The 20,611-nt window shown below is 34.0% G+C and overlaps 1 protein-coding gene across 7 annotated transcripts in view; it reads left to right on the top strand.

Annotated features, from left to right (window-relative positions):
- GKAP1 (G kinase anchoring protein 1) overlaps positions 1–20,611 on the top strand; it is a 99,843-nt gene that overhangs the window by 25,386 nt on the left and 53,846 nt on the right. For 5 of the 7 annotated variants that reach the window (XM_032392868.1, XM_032392867.1, XM_032392872.1 and 2 more), the window contains 2 exons: positions 2,833–2,956; positions 5,295–5,317. The exons of the other annotated variants lie outside the window; for them this stretch is intronic. In XM_032392868.1, the coding sequence (XP_032248759.1) occupies positions 2,833–2,956; positions 5,295–5,317 (147 nt within the window). The remainder of the gene's footprint in view (positions 1–2,832; positions 2,957–5,294; positions 5,318–20,611) is intronic. 7 annotated transcript variants of the gene reach the window in all.

Here is a 20,611-nt window from a genome sequence, read left to right as displayed (position 1 = left end):
GATATATAACAATTAACTAAATGTGAGGCAATTTCTGATGTTTTGGCCTTGTGAACTCTGAATTTTATCTAAACTGTGATATTGGGTTGCTGAAGTGCATTGTACAGCTTGAAACTATAGGAACACTTAAGTAAAAGGTAGTGTTGGCTTCTAGTTTCTATATTTAAATTGAGCATTTATTATTTTTATAGGATTTGATATTTTAGTCCTTTACATGCATTGGAAATTTTTTTGGTCTGTAAAATGTATTCAGCTTGTGATTGTATTTGATCATAAATGACCCTGGTCATGCTTAAGGGCCTTTAGACTGTCATTGTACACTAGCTCCTTCACTTAAGATGAAGGGAAGAGAGGAATTAAAATCTAGAGCAGATGATTTTGCTTTTTACTTGTAGTTCAAGGGAAAAGGAAGAAAGACTTCGTACATTATATGTGTTAGTTTCATTTTCCATGTCCCTATTCTGATTATCCTGAATAATCAAGAATAACTACGATCCTTATTGTTAGTTGCCCATTTAAACACAAAGCTGGCAATTAGAAAAATGAACACAGCTAGCTTTCCTATTATTTAATTATTTAAATAGACTTTCGAGTTACACTGGAAAAGTATAAAAAAAAATCTCTTGACTTGCTTACTTCAGAGATAAAATTTATCAAATAGAATACTATCATATAATAATGATTTATTGTTGTGAGATATATGTCTAGATTCTAAAGCTAAAAGAACTAGCTATATATTTAGAGGAGGAGTAGAGTAGATAGTGCTGATAAAATACCATGCTCCCAGCCAGTTTTCTTGGCATGGCCATAGGCCTGCTACCCAAAAGCATTGGTTCTATCAGACAATAAAGACTTTCAGAGAAGGGAGGAACTCCTGTTTTATGCGATGATTAGTTTGATGTGATTGCATTAATGTAGTCATTGAGTTTTAAGTCAATATTCTAATAAAATAACTATAATTATTTTAGTGTAAGAGTTCTTTTAGGAACTAAAGTTTAGGATGGCATTTTTTCTCTTTTTTTTTAAGATTTATTTATTTTAGAGAGAGAGAGTGTGCATGGAGGGGAGGGGCAGAGGGAAAGAATCTCAGGCACACTCCCCACTGAGTGTACAGCCCAATGTGGGGCTCGATCTCACAACCCTGAAATTATGACCTGAGTCAAAATCAAGAGTTGGATGCTTAACTGACTGAGCCACCCAGGCACCCCTGGGGTGGCATTTTCTATTCTGTTCTATTACTCATTTGCCAAATCTTTTTTTGAATAGCCAAAATGTGCAAGGCACATAATAGAAAGATAAAGATATGGTCCCAGTCCTTGAGTGTAGCGGAGGGAGACATACATATAATTACTATGTATAGCATTGAGAGATGAATGTTCTCAGTGCAGTGGGAATTCAGAAATATGGAAGAATTTTTTTGCCTTTGATGGGGATGGGTTTTAGAAAAGGATTCTTAAAGAGGAGTCTTACTAGGTGTATTAAAAGGTCACAGTCTAGGCCAGAGAAAGTAGGCATTGTCAGGGAAGGAGTGGCAAATGTACAGGATATGTGCATGTGAAAGGGTATAGTGTCTTTGATTTGGAGTTGCTAGAGATACTTTCTGAAGGATAGGATATAAAGAATCTCATGCCCCAGGCTAAGGAGATTGGGCTTTATAAATCTGTTGGCAGAGAACTATTGAATATTTTTAACTTTTAGATTGATTTCAGGTTTTCATTTTAGAAACTCATGCTATAGCCATGTAGAAGATGGATTGAGGGGCTAAAATTAGAGGGTGTTGCAGTGTCCAGCCAAAGAAGATAAGGAAATGACAGAAGGTCTGAAGAGAAGAGAACAGATATAAGGAGATAAACTCAACAAGACCTTGTGACTAATTTGTATATAAAGTCTACAGGAAGAGCAGACAGAGGTGATGCAGGTTTCTAGTCTACACAGTTGTGTGGGTGATGGTGGCATTAAACAAGGTCCTCACTGGAGGATCCAGTAAGGAAGGCAGGGTGAACATACTTAGTTTGGCGATGTGTACTGAACAGTCCAGTGAGTTGTTTGTGCATACAAAAATCATCAGTGTATAGGTAGAACTTTAAACTTTGAGGAACAATGGGTATAAAGCAAAAGAATAGCTTAAGAATGGAATAATGGTGAGAAGAGTTTGGAAATGAGAAGCCAGTGAAGGAGACTAAAGAGTAGTCAGAGTGTATTGAGAAAACCAAGAGATGTTTGAAAAAGTAGTGTCTTTGGATATGGCACTGTGGGGGAGGTTGACCTTAATTTTAGTGGCAGAGAACAGGGGAAGCCAGATTTGGCAGAGGTGGTGAGAAAGGAAATTGACTATAGATGATTGTCTTAAGTTTGGTCCTGAAATAAAGAAGAAGTGGCAACTAGGAGAGATTATAAACCACAAGGTATAGCTTTCTGTTTCTATTTTAATGTTTAAGAGGCAAGAGATTGAGTATATAAATAAAAAACAGCTATCCTGGGGTGCCTAGGTGGCTCTGTCAGTTAAGTGTCCAACTCTTGATTTCAGCTCAGGTCATGGTCTCAGGGTCATGAGATCCAGCCCTGTGTTGGGCTCTTGTTGAGAGTGGAGCCTGCTTAAGATCTTAAGATCCCCTCTCTCACTTTCATTTTGCCCCTCCCCACCTGCGTGTGTGCTTTCTCTCTTAAAAAAAAAAGCTATCCTTTTATACAATCTAGCTAGCTTCAAGTATTGATTTCTTTTTATTTGCAGTTTACCTTTAAAAAGTAAAATTCTAATATATTACCTATAACAGTATGCTGATTTTTTACCAGTGTAAATCAAGCTTAATTATTGTTGGTAATTCTTTTTAGGAGTATGAAAATGCTGAAAATGCTTCAACTCAGTCAAAGGTTATGAATAAAAAAGATAAAAGAAAGAATCATCAGGGAAAAGACAAACCTCTCACAGTATCACTAAAAGATTTTCAATCTGAAGGTAATATATGTACGAAATCTATTATGCTAGAGAGACTATTTTAAGTCTTAAGTTTTAAGTTCCTTGTTAATTTTTAAAATAAGTAAAAATTGTTTTGTTAATGTGTTACTGAGATTGTGAAAAATGTAGACCTGTTTGGAAAGAAACAATTTGGGGGGTAGTTTAAAAGTAGTCATTAAATCCCCATAAAACTTCAGTACAAATACATCTTTTTGTATCGGAATTTGTCCATTTTCTAAAACTCACTGAAAATAAAAATTGTATTTGTAGTTTTTGAGTCATCTTGAAACATGATTATTGTCCTTATACATAAAGTGAATGGACTTGCACTAGACCAGGAATAGTATCTTCAGATTTCACCCATTATTGGTCAACCTCTTCAAATTATCTGGAACTACACCTTAGAAAATTAAAATACAAATTTTTAGAGTGATACTTACTACCAGAAAACTTTATAATATCATTTGTATTTTTTTATTGAACAGAGAAGACAAGGAAACTACACCATTCACCAAACTTTTGAAGACAGACCATAAAGCACATTTTTTTTGATGTGGGGAATCGTGAAAACCCTAAGTCTATACTGTTAAATATGGTAGCCACTATTCATGTGTGGCGATTTAAATATAAACTGATTAAAATGAACTAAAATAAAAAAATTCGTTAGTTGCATTAGCCACATTTCAAATGCTCAGTAACTACATGTGACTAGTAGCTTCCACATTAGATAGCACAGGTATGGAACATGACTATAATTACAGAAAATTTTTTTGGACAGCGTTGTGCTTATGCCAGTCAGAATAGTTGCTGACAAATGAACAGTTGTTTGTTCATTGATAGTGATCTGTTTGATTCATATGAATTAATACATTGGGCATTTGTTCTGTGAGGATTAATACTACAGCAATAATCTAAAAAAAAAAAAAAACCACAATGAAATACTTTACCGTTTTCAGAAGCAAGCCTATTTGTGAAATTAGGAATAAATTTAAAGCATTATATTGCTTTGGTTTAAGGATCAGGATGGTTTTTCCTATAGTCTGCCTCTCTTACTAAGTTTCTTATTTGAGGTTAAAAGAACGGATGTATGTTAGCGTTTTCAATTTTGGCAAGAATGATTTTATATAAAATATATTTCATTAAAAACTAGGCAGAAACATGAAAAGAATGCTTTTGAAAACTTCTTTATTTTTCATGTTTGATTATAAGTACTATGTAAATTTATTAGATGGATTAAGAAAGACATCAATATGGTACTGTTAAAGGGAAGGTAGATGACTATTTCAAGACATGATTAAAGCAGTCATGATTCTTTCTCAGGTTCTGGCATTACATTGTATGCTAGACACTAGAAGAATGGCTGTGACGTTAGGGATAAAAAGGAAATTAGGGATAATTAGGATTTTGTAGCTTGAGCTGAAACTTGTGATTTTGACATTTATTATACTTACAGACCCTATTCTGATCAACAGATGCTTTAGAGAGCTGGACCAGCTTTTAAATTCTCAGTCATATGATTGCTATTCTATTAAATTATTGTTAGTCTTTGAGAATAGAAATTTTCTTCTATGCACAAGAAGCAATGTTAAATATTAGATATCCCAGTCATCTCTAATTTAAATAATAACACTTACTACCTCTATGTACTTTAGTTTCAACCTTGTATCTGTATGGATTCCCTTATGTCTTCCTTTTCCTCATTCTGTAATCCCTTTCCAGAAATGTTGTGTTGTTACTAAGTCAATGATTTGCTTAATCTGGATATATTTCTTATTGCCTTCTTTCTTTTCATTTTATAAATATACATCAATTTTTAAGATTTCTGATAGTATTATCACATCACTATGATGTATATTTTTAAAAGAAACTAAGAGGTTTAAAGGACACAAATTACTATTCTGCTTTTTATTTTTTTCCACAAAGGCAGTGTTCTGTACAATTTTGCAGTTACAGTACCCTGTGATTTGATTTTAGACATATTTGCTTCCCTTTTTGTCCCCCCCCAAATTGTGTGAAACCAAAGACCTAAATTATTTAGAATTCAAATGTTTAAAATTTAATAATACGCTGTGGTATGGGTGGCATTTACTGGGATATAAGATATAGCCCCTAAGCAGAGCAAATTAGTAATTATATGTTGAAATTTAACATCTTATACCTAGAGAGGGAAATCTGATATCTTAGATAACCCCCAAATGACTTCTGTAACTCTTATTATAATTTTAAAATTCTCAGTTACTTTAAATTTTTTTACATATTGAGTATAATAATTATTAATACTAATAAAATATTAATATTAATTTTTTCAATGAATTTTCATCATTTTTTTCATTTACAGATCACATTAGTAAAAAGACTGAGGTAAGTGTTATTGTAACCATCTTTATTCTAGAAAACACTTGATGATTTTAAGAATAATACTTCACTGTTTGGCAGTAAGTCTTTTTTGAGACCTAGCCATTTAAAGGACAACGCATAGATTTGTTGTGAATGAATTTAGTCCTGTCGATCTGGCTATTATAAGGATATAAAATATATTACAGTAGAATAAAAATACCATTTGCATGAAGGAAATGTGAAGGAAGTATATTATTTGGCTTTAGTATCCTCATTTAGTATCCTAACCCACACCAAAGATTTACCACATGTAAGCTTAAAATTTTAGGGAAAAGTGGTGTAACACTCCAGTCTTTATTAAAAATATCCTGATATCCTGAAACAGAGTCTCAAGATATTTTGGAATTATGGAAGTTGTGAGATAAGATATGATTCTATAGTTTATAGCTATCGATCATATACTACTCTTAACATTCACCATTAGAGGGTAGTGCTCCCTACACATAACTTCCTAGGGCTATTGATAACTTTTTTTTTTTTTTAAGACTCCAGTACCAGATTCTACAAATCTTTTAGAATTGGGAGGTACTACTATAAAATATCTTCTAGTATTGAAGAAGGTACTAATAAAATGTTAGGAGTTATTTTGACTACTAATTTGAAAGTTTCCCTATTATATTATGTATATATTCTTGTTAGTAATTCCATCAGTTGATTTTTTGAATGGTCAGAGATGTTCCTTGTTTTCACGTTGTAATACATATATGGTTTTTGACCAGTTTTGATGTTGTTTCAAGTATTTGCTTGACAGGTCAGGAAAATGAAATCATCTCTAGGAAACCACATATAAATAACTCTGTGTCTATAGTCCTTAACTATGCACACAAGCACGAAATTGATTTGTTAAAATGGATGGTGGAAATTCTTTTTATTTAAAAACTACTGTTACCATTTTTTAGATTAAAATTTAAATGACCACAAATATAGTCTGAGTATTCATTTTATGTTTGAAGCGGAAAACAAGTACTTTTGGACTGATTCCATTTTTTTAATCCATTGACTTACTTGGAGGATAGGTTTATGCAAATAAGAAAGCAGATACAAACGGTACACCCTGTTCCTAAGAGACGACCAGCAACTGTTAGTGGAGGGAAAAATAATTTTTATAAACTGTTTCATGCTTTTCCTTCTTTCCTGATTTGAAAGAGGAAAAAAAATTCAGACTGACAGGATCTCATGTATTTAATATATTCAATCCAAGTTGTATTTAAACAAGCATAGGTAGGTGACACAGCATATATTTTGTCTTTTATTATAGTTCTAGAGCTGTGTTCTGATTGTCTTCTGTTAATAATTTGATATGTAATAAAATTCACTTTGAATGATCCTAATTATTAAGACATTTTCTACTTTTGTAAATGCAGTCTAATTATAATTTATTTCCTACATAACTACTTTAAGAAATTGGTCAAAAGAACATGTAATTCACATTATCCTTGATACTTGTTAAAAATATACCAAAGTTATGTTCCATTTCATTAGAGGTGTTACTTTGTTGAGACTTGAATATTTAAGTGTTGTAGCATTTATGCCATTACTCTAGGAATCTAGAAGAGCTTTTTCAGAGAGTTCAAAAATAAATCTGAAAAAAATGTCTGATTTCAAGTCTAAAATGAGATATGCTTTCTACTCCTAAAAGTATACAAGTCTTTGTTACATATGTATGCTCAGTAATTGACTTATTTTTCCATCTCTAATTTGTTACTTAAACCAAGAGATGTTTTTCCCCCATGGGAACTTTAAAATTCCTAACCTCTCTTGAGAACAGTATGCATCTCATCCATTCCTTCTTAAATCAGGTATTTACTGGATAAAATTCAAAAGAGAAAAGTTTTTTGTTTTTTTTTTTTACTTTATTGCTAGGTGATGAGGAGTACTTGAACTTCCTGTATATTCCTCTAACTGCCATCTAAACTTGTTCTCAGGTTGATTTCATCATTCCCCTTTTTCTTTCTCCATCCACCTTGATTGTGTTATTAATCTCCATGCTTTCTTTGTAATCTCTCTCACCTTGAAATGATTAGAATAAAATTGACATTTGCAGGAGTAGAGGATGGGAACAATTAATTTTTCTTCCTTAAATGACCAGGAAATCTTGGTTGCCACTGCTACACCAGTCCCCTATCCATTCTTCAGTATAGTCAAGAACATCCCATAAGAATTCTAGACAAGAAGAATGAATAAAGAATAGGTGCTTGTATATTCCTCTTAGAAACCTTAACTGATCATGCCTTTTAAGGAGCATTATTTGATCCTTAAAGTTGTTTTTAATTTTCACGTGTTGCCTTTTTAAACACTGGTGCTGCAGGTTGGAGTATCTCATAGGTACTGCTTCCTCTTTAGCTCCACTTTTATCTTGCCTTCCCAGCCCCAGTCCTTCTAGTACCATTCAATAGCTTTAAAATTTTTAGTGATCATCCTATGTCTTAAAGTCTAAAAGGTCAAGTCTTCAATATGCTTGACTAGACTATCTCTAGAAGAGTACCCAAGAAGTTGTAACAGTGGTTGTCAAAGGGTGGGGGGAGGAGGGCTTATTGGGATAGGAGAGAGGCTGCTTTTCACAATGTAAATTTTGAAGTTTTCTATTATGTCTGTGTACTGTGTATTTAAAAATTACATCAAAAATAAAAAGCAACTGGGTGAGAGAGGGAACGGGGGAACAAACCTGGTCTTATCTGGCTCCATACCCTAGTTCCTTTTTTTTGCACAATGCTTCCTGCATGTCTACCTTAGATATATGAGCTTGGATGAATAACTTATTCATTTAGGTCCTCATTATATTAGCTGAAAAGTAAGGTTGACTCTGTTGATTTCTAAAATTATGATAAATTATCAGTGTGCAATTAAATATTATATGCTAAAAATTGAACCCTATAGTTAACACTACCAAGATACAAGAGAACCGCAATAATAGCCCATTAAATTTTAAAAGCAAATAAATTCTACCTAGTTTTTAAAAATCTCACCTAAAATCTGGCTTTTCCTAAGCAACTCAGCCTGTTTCCTCCTCCTCAATGTCCTGAACTCATTTTTGTTCCCATGCCTTTCCTTATTTGTGTTTATTATATTTGTTAACCCTCTTATGTTGTAAGTAAGAGATGCCCAACTCAATCCAACATAAGCAAGAAAGAGATGCTTATTTGGGTGGTATAACAAACCAGGAAGGATAGGGAAAGAGCTGGCCTTATAGTTGACTGGATCCAGGGATTTATATAGGTTTAGGATTCTTCATTTCTCTCACGAGTCTCAGTTGCTATCTAAGGCTTCACCTCCTGACAGATCGAATGGTTACTAGGGGATCTTGAGGTTACATCCTTATAGGATTTCCTATAAATTGTTAATTAGCTTTTGAGTCTTGATAGGTTAAAGTTCAGTTTTTCTTTGAGGAGATGAGGGAAGCAAGAATATTCCCTACATGGTGTGATATGCTTTCTATCATATCACATTAGGGGACATAGAATGGTTATTTTTATGATAAAATTGATCTCCTTAAAGAAATGGCTATTACTAACATAAATGATCACATAAATGTATAAAAGACAGACAAATCTCCTTTACAGAAAATTCCAAATAATTTATGTAGATATTCCCCTTCCAGGAGAGGGAACTTAACTCCTTCCACTCTTCTTGAGTATGGGTTGTGCTTAGTAACTTGCTTCCAAAGAGTAGAGTACAGAAAGAGGGAGGGAAATTAGTTTTACACTGTAGAAATCTGGCAAACACAACCTTGACCAGGTGATCAATATTAATATTATTAGTGATATATCATGTTGATAGCACATAACCTTGATACGATGTGATAAGAATGGCCTATACTTCTGTGGTTCCCAGCCCCCCACCCCAAATCACATAAACCCGGTCAAACCATGATAAAAACATCAGACAAATCCAAATTAAGGGCCACTCTACAAAATACCTGACCTGAATAACTCAAAAATTTCAAGGTCATCAAAAACTAAGTCTGAGAATTTGTCATGGACAGAGAAGGCTAAGGAGAAATGATAAATGTAATATATATCCTGGATGGAATCTTGGAATAGGAAAAGAACATTAGGGGAAAACTAGTGTAATGTGAATGAAATGTAGAATCTAGTTATAGTATTGTATCAGTGTTGGTCCTTTAGTGGTAAAACATACTATAATAATATAAGATGTTATCAACAGGGAAAATGGGGTGAGCGATATGTGGAAACTGTCATCCAAAACTTTTCTGTAAATCTAAGAGTATTCTAAAGTTAAAAGTTTATTTAAAAATTTGATCAATGGATTCAGATGTTGTCAACCATTATAAAGTTTCCCCTCAGAGTTGCACTCAGTGCCTTTTGTAGCTATTAATGATGATTTCCTTTATCCATTATTTTTTTAGAGTGTGTTCTTCATTAAACTTAAATTTTTACTTCAAGAATACATGCATATAATAGTAATTGAATGGTAGAGGAGAGTTTATGAAACCAATAGTCTCCCAGCTATTTCCCTTCCCTTACTACTTTTGAAAAAATCTTTCTCATATTTCACGATTGACCTGCATCAAGCCATGGAAAAGTGTTTAGAGTTTTTCAGAACACACTGTGTTTTTTCATGCTGCCTTGTCTACCTATGTATTCTTCTCTTCCATCTTTTTCAGTGGTGTCTTGTGAATGAATAGTTGTTAGTTCTTCTGGGAGAGGGAGCGAAGTCAGGAACAATCTAAGTTGCCATCTAGGTGATGTCACTCTTCTGCCATCTTTATTTGCCTAAACTAATGCTTCAGAACTTGGCTAAAGAGTCATTTTTTTCTGGTCTCAGTTAGATGCGCAGAATATTCTGTATATACTTCATAGCACTCAACACTGTTATCATTGTTTTGCTTCTTTAGAATTTGAGTTCCGGGGCGCCTGGGTGGCTTAGTCGGTTAAGCGTCTGCCTTCGGCTCAGGTCATAATCCCAGGGTCCTGGGATCGAGCCCCGTATCTGGCTCCTGGCTCGGTGGGGAGCCTGCTTCTCCCTCTCCCTCTGCCTCTCTCCCTGCCCATGCTCTCTCTCTCTTGGTATCTCTGTGTCTCAAATGAATAAACAAAATCTTAAAAAAAAAAAAAAAGAATTTGAGTTCCTGGAGGTCTGGGGCCATATCTCGTTGATTTAGTTTTCCTGATTCCTGTCACGTAGTAGGTAATGTAAATGGGGAAGTTGGTTGATGAATGAATGAATGTTCTCTCTTCTCACTGAAACCTTCTCTAGCCTTTCTGGGTCTCTTTCTCCCATATATTTTTACAACATAACAGAGGCACATAGATTTTATTTCTTCTCTTAGTTCAAGCACATTGTTAGGGTCTTCTGCTTAGTGGAGTATTGCATGAAGTAGAATTGTGAGACTGCATCCTTATTCAGCAGCAAAAAATTTCACTATCGATTAATTACATTTGCCATTTATAAAAGAGGAAAAAGTGCGTGTCTTACAGGCACTTGCCATTTCTGACGTATATGGAAGAGTGCTTAATTACTGTATTTGTTACTATGTGTTAGTTTTGGTCTTTTTCCGTAGATTGTGAGTTCCATGAGAGTAGCCTATGTGTTGCATGATAAGGGCTTAGTAAATAAACATCTCAAGTTCAAGACTTGAGTCCACCAGAGTCTGTCCTAGTGGGGAGAAGAAGGTAGACTTACCCCATATATAATGTCATCTTTAATATAAGAGCTCACTTAAGAATGCCATTATTTAGATTTTCCCTTGAAATAAGTTCAGAGCATTCAAGTGTAGTGAAAGAGAAATCGCACATATAGATAGAGCATTTGAGGTTTGCATATTACCATGTATTAATGTATCTTAAAACTATAAAGCTGGGAGGCTGTTCTTCTAAAGGTGTCTTAGAGTCCCTGGAAGTATGAAACGAATTGTTGATCAAGCATTAATATTTGTCAGTTTACTCTATAAATGATGTATTCTTCACTTAGGAAATAGGGACTCAGTGGGAAGCTAGGTTTGTTTGCTTTTTATTAAGAAGTATAATTTACGCACAATAGAATATACACGTCTTAAGTGTGGAATTTGATGAGGTTTGACACATAAATATACGACCCACATCCCTAACAAGGTAAAGAACATTTTCATCACTCCAGAAAGTTCCCTTCTACCCCATGCCAGTCCTTTTTTCATGTCATCCCCTGCCCCCCACAGGCAACCACTGTTGTGATTTCTATCATCATAGATTAATTCTGCCTCTTTATTTGAAGTAAAGCATACAGTATGTTATTCTCTGGTCTGGCTCTTTCCCTCCCAGAATGTTGCAGGTTCATTGATGTTGTGTGTATCAGTAGTTTTTTCCTTTTCATTGTTAAATTGTATTCCATGGTATAAATATATCGTAATGTGTTTATTTATTCTCCTGTTGATGGACATTTAGTTTGTTTCCATTTTTTGGACCATTAGGAATAAGGCTATTAGAACATTTTTTATGATCTCACTGAAGAGGAATTCTTAATCTCAGGAAACAAACTGAGGGTTGCTGGAGTGGTGGGGGGTGGGAGGGATGGGGTGGCTGGGTGATAGACATTGGAGAGGCTATGTGCTATGGTGAGCACTGTGAATTGTGTAAGACTGATGAATCACAGACCTGTACCTCTGAAACAAATAATACATTATATGTTAAAAAAAAAAAAGATAGTAGGAAGAGAGAAGTGAAAGGGGGGGAATCAGAGGGGGAGACGAACCATGAGAGACTATGGACTCTGAGAAACAAACTGAAGGTTCTAGAGGGGAGGGGGTGGGAGGATGGGTTAGCCCGGTGATGGGTATTAAAGAGGGCACATATTGAATGGAGCACTGGGTGTTATACGCAAACAATGAATCATGGAACACTACATCAAAAACTAATGATGTAATGTATGGTGATTAACATAACATAATAAAATAAAATTTAAAAAAAACCATTATTTTATTTTTTAATTTTTATTTTTTTAAAGATTTTATTTATTTATTTGAGAGGGAGAGAATAAGAGAGAGCACATGAGAGGGGGGAGGGTCAGAGGGAGAAGCAGACTCCCTGCCGAGCAGGGAGCCTGATGCGGGACTCGATCCAGGGACTCCAGGATCATGACCTGAGCCGAAGGCAGTCGCCTAACCAACTGAGCCACCCAGGCGCCCCCCCCCAAAAAAACATTTTTTAAAAACAGCTTTATTTAGGGGCACCTGGCTGGCTCAGTTGGTAGAGCATGTGACTCTTGAACTTGGGGTCATGAGTTTGAGCCCCATGTTGGGTGTAAAGATTACTTAAATAAAATAAAATAAAATATTTTAAAAACCCAGGTTTATTTAGGTATAGTTTACATACTATAAAGTTATCCATTAAAGTATATAATTCAGCTGATTTTAGTATATTTACAGAGTTGTGCAGCCATTACTGTAATTAATTTTATAATATTTTTGTGATCCCCATAGGAAACCTCATGCTTATTACCAGTTATTCCCTGTACTCCTTTGGTCCTAACCCCACACCCCGACTTAGGTAACCACTATATCATTTGTATAGATTTGCCTATTCTGGACATTTAGTATAAATGGAATCATACAAAATGTGGTTTTTGAGATTTCTTACACTTAGCAGAATGTTTTTAAGTTCATTCATGTAACATCTGTCAGTACTTCATTCCTTTTTATCACTAATAGTATTCCATTGTATTTGATTTTATTTACACATTAATTACTTGGACATTTGGGGTGTTTCTGCCTTTTTTTTTTTTTTTTTAAATAGGCTCCATGCCCAGCGTGGAGCCCAGTGCAGGGCTTGAACTCACAACCCTGAGATCAAGACCTGAGCTGAGATCAAGAGTCAGAAGCTTAGGGGCGCCTGGGTGGCTAAGTCGTTAAGCATCTGCCTTCGGCTCAGGTCATGATCCCAGGGTCCTGGGATCAAGCCCCACGTCGGGCTCCCTGCTCAGCGGGTATTCTGTTCCTCCCTCTCCCTCTGTCTTCTGCTTGTGTTCCCTCTCTTGCTGTGTCTCTCTCTGTCAAACAAATAAATAAAATCTTTAAAAAAAAGAGAGAAGCTTAACCGACTGAGCCACTCAGGTGCCCCGGTTGTTTCCACTTTTTAAATTATGAATAATGCTGCTATGCACATTCACGTACAAGTCCTTACATATTTAATTTCTCTTAGGTAAAAACCTAAGAATGAAATTGCTATGTCATGGGGTAGATGTTATGTTTGCTAATTTTTTTTTTCATTTTTAAAAATTTGAGTGTAGTTGACACACAATGTTACATTAGTTTCAGGTACATAACACAGTGATTTGACAAGTTATATGTTAGATGTTCACCACAAGTGTAGCTTCTGTCTGTCACCATACAATGCTCTTACGGTATCACTGGCTATATACCTTATGCTGTACCTTTTATTCTCTTGATGTGTGTTTAACTGTAAGAAACTACTGTTTTCCAAAGTGGATATACTATTTTAGACTTGTTAGAGGTACAGGGGTTTGTGAAATAAAGAAAGTTATTTTTGCATTCCTGGTAGGAAGGCTGACAAAAGGTTTTTTATGATGCTAGCTTTAGTTCCTTTCACTATAGCTGAAGAAACAGTTTCAATAATTATTTGTATTTCTGTATGCCACTAACAGTGTAATTAAAATCAAAATGCTTTTTACAGTAATATAATAATACCTAGGAATAAATTTAATAAAAATGTGTAAGGCCTATATTGGGAAAATTACAAAACTTTATTGCAAGCAAGTAGACTTAAGTGGAGGAATATACCTTAACTTATTATCATAAAGATATCACTTTTTCTCAAATTAATCTGTAACATCAGTGCAATCCCAACCAAAACCACAATTTAGTTTTTTCTTAATTGAAGTTGACCTGCAAGATTATATTAGTTTCGGGTGTATAGCATAACAATTCAACATTTATATACATTACAAAATACTACAGTAAGTATAGTTACCATCTGTCACCATACAAAGTTATTACAAATATTATTGAGAATGTTCCCTAAGCTGTACTTTAAATCCCCATGACTTATTTATTTTATAACTGTAAGCTTGTACATCTTAATCTCCTTAATGTTTTACCCACCCACCCCTTACAACCACCAGTTTGTTCTCTGTATTTGAGTCTGTTTGTTTCATTTTGACAATTTAGTTTTTAAGCTAAAAACTAAAGCACTTCTAAAAAATTAATATGGAAGTGCAAAGGACCAAAAATAACTAAAACATTCTTGAAGAAAAAGATAGGGGAATTTGCCCAATCAAATATCAAGATTTTTTATAAAATTAATAATTAATACAGTAAGGTATAGGCATAATGATAGATAAATAGACTATTAGAACAAAATAGCACAGAAATAGGCCAACCACCCAACCATGAATGTAACCTTGATCTGTAACAGAGTGATATGGAATACTACTGGGTAAAGGATGAACTTTTTTTAAATACATGGTTTTGGGCAATTGAGTATTTTTATGGAAAAAAGATTAGATTATTACTTCATGTCATACATAAAAATTCACTCACAGTGGATCAAAGACCTAAAAGTCAAAGGCTATGTTACAAAACTTGTAGGTGCTAATACGGGAATATTTTTTTATAACTTTAGGGTAGGAAAGATAAAACCCACTAGCTTTAAATTTATACTTTAAGGACTTCTTTCCATCAAAATATATTAGAAAAGTGAAAGGATGATCTTCAGAGTAGGAAAAGATTTTTTTCTAAAATAGAACTCATTGAAGAATCGAAAAAGCAAGTACTCACAAAAGAGGATATTTATATGGCTTAAAAACATATAAAAAGATGTTCAACCTCATTAGTAATCATGGAAATGCAAATTAAAACCACAAAGAGAATATTACTTAACCTCCAGTTTAGCAAAAATCCAAGCATCTGATGATGTGTGTGTGTGTGTAATTAAGGATTTTATTTTTAAGTAATCTCCACATCCAACATGGAGCTTGAATTTACAACCCCAAGATCAAGAATTACATGCTCTACCACTGAGCCAGCCAGGTGCCCCCAAAGCATCTGATGATTTGAGTTGTTGGTCAGAATATGGAATAATGGTATACTGCTTATGAAGAGGTAACTCGTTACAGTTTTAAAACGTTCAACATAGTACTGGAAGTCCTAGCCAGAGCAATTAGGCAAGAAAAAGAAATAAAAGACATCCAAATCAGAAAGGAAGAAGTAAAACTGTCACTACTTGTAGATGACATGATATTGTGTATAGAAAAGGTCCAATAAAGACTCCACCAAAAACTATTAGAAGTAATAAATTAATTCATTAAAGTTGCAGAATATGAAATGAATATACAAAAATCTGTTGCATTTCTATACAATAATAATAACAACCTATCAGAGAAATTAAGGAGAACAATCCCATTTACAGTTGCATCAAAAAGAATAAAATACCTAGGAATAAATTTAATCAAGGAGTTGAAAGACTTGTAGACTAAAAACTATAAGACATTGATGAAAGAAATTGAGGAAGACACAAATAAATGGAAAGATACCCCATGCTCATGGATTAGAAGAATTAATATTGTTAAAATGTCCATGCTACCCAAAGCAATCTACAGATTCACCTCAATCCCTATCAAGATTCCAGTGGGATTTTTCACAGAAATAGAACAGAAAATCCTAAAATTTGTATGGAACCACAAAAGACCCTGAATAGCCAAAGCAATGTAGAAAAAGAAGAACAAAACTGGAGATATCATGCTCCCTGATTTCAAGCTGTACTACATAGCTATAGTAATCAAAACAGTATGGTATTGGTGTAAAAACAGACAGTCCAATGGTACAAAATAGAGAAGCTCAGAAATAAATCCACACATATGTGGCCAATGAATTTATGACAAAGGAAGCAAGAATATACAATTGGGAATGGACGGTCTCTTCAATAAATGGTATTGGGAAAACTGGACCACTATCTTATACAATACACAAAAATTAACTTAAAATTGATTAAAGACTTGAATATAAGACGTAAAACCCTAAAACTCCTAGAAAAGTTAGCAAAAAAAAAAAAAAAATGAAACCTTGCCATGTGTGATAACATGATGAACATAGTGGATGTTATGCTAAGTAAAATAAGTCAGGCAGAGTAAGACAAATACCGTATGATTTAACTTATATGTGGAATCTAAAAATATGAGCAAACAAAACTCATAAATAGATTCATAAACAGGACAAACTAGTGGTTGCCAGAGGGGAGGGTGGTAGAGGAATGAGCAAGATTGAAGGGGATTAAGAAGCACAAACTTTAAGTTACAAATAAGTTGTAGAGATGAAAAGTACAGCATAGGGGATATAGTCAATAATATAACATTGAATGGTGACTACACTTATTGTGGTGAGCATTGTGAAACGTATAGAATTGTTGAATCACTGTATTGTACACTTGAAATGAATGTAGCATTGTATGTCAGCTACAATTAAAAAAGAAAGCTCCTATAAGAAAACATAAGTGGTAAGCTTTACATTGCCGTTGGCAATGAGTTTTTTGGATTTGACCCCAAAAGTAGAGGCAATAAAAGCCAAAATAAACAAGTGGGACTCCATCAAACTGAAAAGCTTCTGCACTCCCAAGGAAACCATCATCAGAATGAAAAGGTAACCTATTGAATGAAAAAAAAATATTTGCAAATTGTATACCTAATAAGGAGTTAATGTTCAAAAAATATAAAGAAGTTGTACAACTCAATAGCAAAAAAACCAAACAATTCACTAAAAAATGGGCAGAGGATATGGGTAGACATTTTTCCAAAGGAGACATACAGATGGCCAACGGGTACATGAAAAGATGTTCGACATGACTAATCACCAGGAAAATGCAAATCAAAACCACAGTGAGACATTACCTCACACCTGTTAGAAGAGCTATTATCAAAAGGACAAGAGATAACAAATGTTGGCGAGGGTGTGGAGAAAAGGGAACCCTCATGTGTCATTGGTGGGAATGTCAATTGGTGCAGCCACTATGGAAAACAGTATGGAGGTTCCTCAAAAAATTAAAAATAGAACTACCATATGATCCATCAACCATGAAATGAATAACAAACTGTGGCAAATTTAGTCAATGGAATACTAATCAGCATTGAAAGTGAATGAATTACTGTTATCAGGAACAACATGATTCCATATAAAGTTCAAAAACAAGCAAAATTAAACTCATTTAGGGATGCATGCATAGGTTGACAGGCAATCAAATCAAAGAGATTATCACAAAAAGTTCAAATAGTCACACCTCTAATGAAGAAGAAAAGAGAAGCATGGAATATTTTGGGGTGCTAGCAGAGTTTTATTACCTTGAATAGTAACTTATAAGCATGTCACTTTATAATTATTCTTCAAACTGTATATATGCTTCATATGTTCTTAACATGCATAGATCTAAGGGTATTATGTTAAGTGAAATAAGTCAGACTGAGAAAGACAGATACCATATGATTTCACTCATATGTGTAACTTAATAAAACAAATGAATAAAGAAACAAACAAAAAGCAAAATCAGACCTGCAAATACAGAGAACAAACTGATAGTTGCCAGAGGAAAGTGGGGTGGAGAGATGGGCAAAATGGGTGAAGGGCAGTGGGAGATATAGGCTTCTAGTTATGGAATGAATGTCACAGGAATAAAAGGCACAGCATAGAGAATATAGTCAGTGATACTGTAATAGTGATGTATGTTGACAGATGGTAGCTACACTTGTGAGCACAGCGTAACATATAGAGAAGTTGAATCACTGTGTTGTATACCTGAATCTATAGTTGTGTGTCAACTATACTCAATTTAAAGATTCCAAAAAAAAATAAAAGCTTAAAATTGGATTTTCTTTATGCAAGTACAAAAGAGAAGTTATTTCTTAAAAGGATACTATTTATAGTAGCAACAAAAAATTATAAGGTACCTAAAGATCTAACAAAAGTTATGCAGAAACTTAATGGAGCAAATTATAAAATTTTATTGAAAGACAAAGATGACCTACATAGAAAGACATGCTGTTTGAGTGGATAAGAAAGAAGCTTTATTATAATGGAAGTAACAATTTTTCCCAAATTGTTTTTGCATTTCCAATGAAAATCCTAAAAGCTTTTTTTTACCCCTAAGAACTCAACAAATTACTAGTATGGAAGAACAAAGGCTAAAAAAAAAGCAAAGAGCTCCTAAAGAAGAACCAATATTTAATGTATTACCTGTCATTCATCAAGATTCCATATATGCAGTGGTCTATTTTTTGAGCTCTCTATTCTGTTCCAGTGGTTGATTTGTTCCTGTGCTAATTCCACAGTGTGCTCATTACTTAACATCATGTCTTATATGTGGAAAAGCAAGGGACGGTTGTTAGTCATATTGGGAAAAAGTCAAATTGGATCTCGATCTTTCATCGCACATTCAGATCTATTCCACATAGATTAAATACTTCTATGTGAAAGGCAATTGTACAACCCATAGAACTAGAAAATATGGAATATATTTTTGATGCTCTAGGTAGGGAAGATCTTAACAAAAACACCATAAAATGGATGGTTGGTAAATTGTTATTCAAAATCAGTAACTTATTTTTCACAAAAATATTAAAAAATGTAAAAAAGGGCACAATTGAGAGAACATGTTTTCAAAACACAACTCATTATCCAGACACAGAAAGAACTCCTATCATATGGTTAAAAAAGAGATGGCTGTTTTTGTTTTCTTGCTATCTCAAAGGATAGAAATTTTAAATGTAGTTAAGAGACATCAAGTGTTTTACAAAATCAAGCATTTTACAAAAACCATAAAAAATGTCCAACTTTGTAAATAAAATTTTTTAAATTAAACCCCCAAAACTTATGCAAAATGAATATTGTTTAGTGACATCTAATAAAACCAATAAAATATGGAAATAATAAACACTAAATTCATGTGAACAGTTACTCATACAATAGGGGACAAGGTACTGGTAATGTTCTAGTTTTTAAGTAAAATAGTGCTATCATGGGTGTTGTTTAAAAAAGAAAGTCTTATTGAGTTATAGTTTACATACCATAAAATTCACCCTTTGTTAAGTGTATAATTCAATACAGTAACTTATAATGAATTTAAAGAACTGTGCAACCATAACCATAGTCCATTTTTGAGATTTATCCATGTTACATTATAGTGTGTGTCAATAGTTCATCTCACTTCATTGCTGAATAGCATTTCATTATGTAAATGTTGTTTATTCAACAGTTGATGGAATTTGCTGTGAATATTTCATACATATCTTTGTGTAGATACTTGTTTTCATTTCTCTTAGGTGGATACTTAGGAGTGAAATTGCTGGGTTGTATGGTCAAGCTGTTTTCCAGAGTGTATCATTTTTCATTCCCACAAATGATGTATGAAGGTTCCAGTTTCTCCACATCCCTGCCAACACTTGATATTGTCTCTTCTTTTGATTGTAGCCATACTAATGGGTATGTAGTGTATCTCATTGTTGTTTTAATTTGCATTTCCCTGGTGACTAGTGATTTTGAACATCTTTTCATGCCCTCATCAGCCAGTCTTAATGTCTTCTTTGGTGAAATGTCTATTCACATATTTTGCCCATTTTTAAAGTATGTCATCTTATTGTTTTTGTGAGATTTATTTACACATTCTGGATACAAGTTCTTTATCAAGTATATTATTTGTAAATATTCTTTCACAGGATGTGATTTGCCTTTTTCTTTTTAAGGGTTTATTTATTAGAGAGTACGCACTCACACAAGCAGGGGGTGAGGGGCAAAGGGAGAGGGAGAAGCAGAATCCCCACTGAGCAGGGAGCCCAATGTGGGGCTTGATCCTAGGACCCTGAGATCATGACCTGAGCCTAAGGCAGATGCTTAACCCACTGAGCTACCAGGTGCCCTGACTTTTTATTTTCTTAATGTTGTCTTTTGAAACACAAAAGTTTCTAATTTTGATGAAGTCTAGTTTACCATTTTTTCTTTTATGGATTGTGCTTTTGGTATTCATTTAATAGCTCTTGCCTAACCCAGGTTCACAATGATTTATCCTAGAAGTTTTTAGTTTTAGTTATTCCTTTAAAGTCTGTGATCCATTTTTATATTGTCACAAAATACCTATAACAAAACTTACCATCTTGACCTTTTTAAGTGTATAGTTCAGTGGTATTAACTACATCCATATTGTTGTGCAGCCATCATCACCATCCATCCCCATAACTCTTTTTATCTTGTAAATATGAAAATCTATACTTACTAAATAATAACTCCCCATTCTTCTGTCCCCACAGCCCATGGCAACCACCATTCTACTC

Source organism: Phoca vitulina, unplaced genomic scaffold (genome assembly GCF_004348235.1).
Source record: "Phoca vitulina isolate PV1807 unplaced genomic scaffold, GSC_HSeal_1.0 scaffold70, whole genome shotgun sequence".
NCBI lineage: Eukaryota > Metazoa > Chordata > Mammalia > Carnivora > Phocidae > Phoca > Phoca vitulina.
Note: the sequence above shows the minus strand (reverse complement) of the source record. Positions and strands in the feature narration are given on the sequence as shown.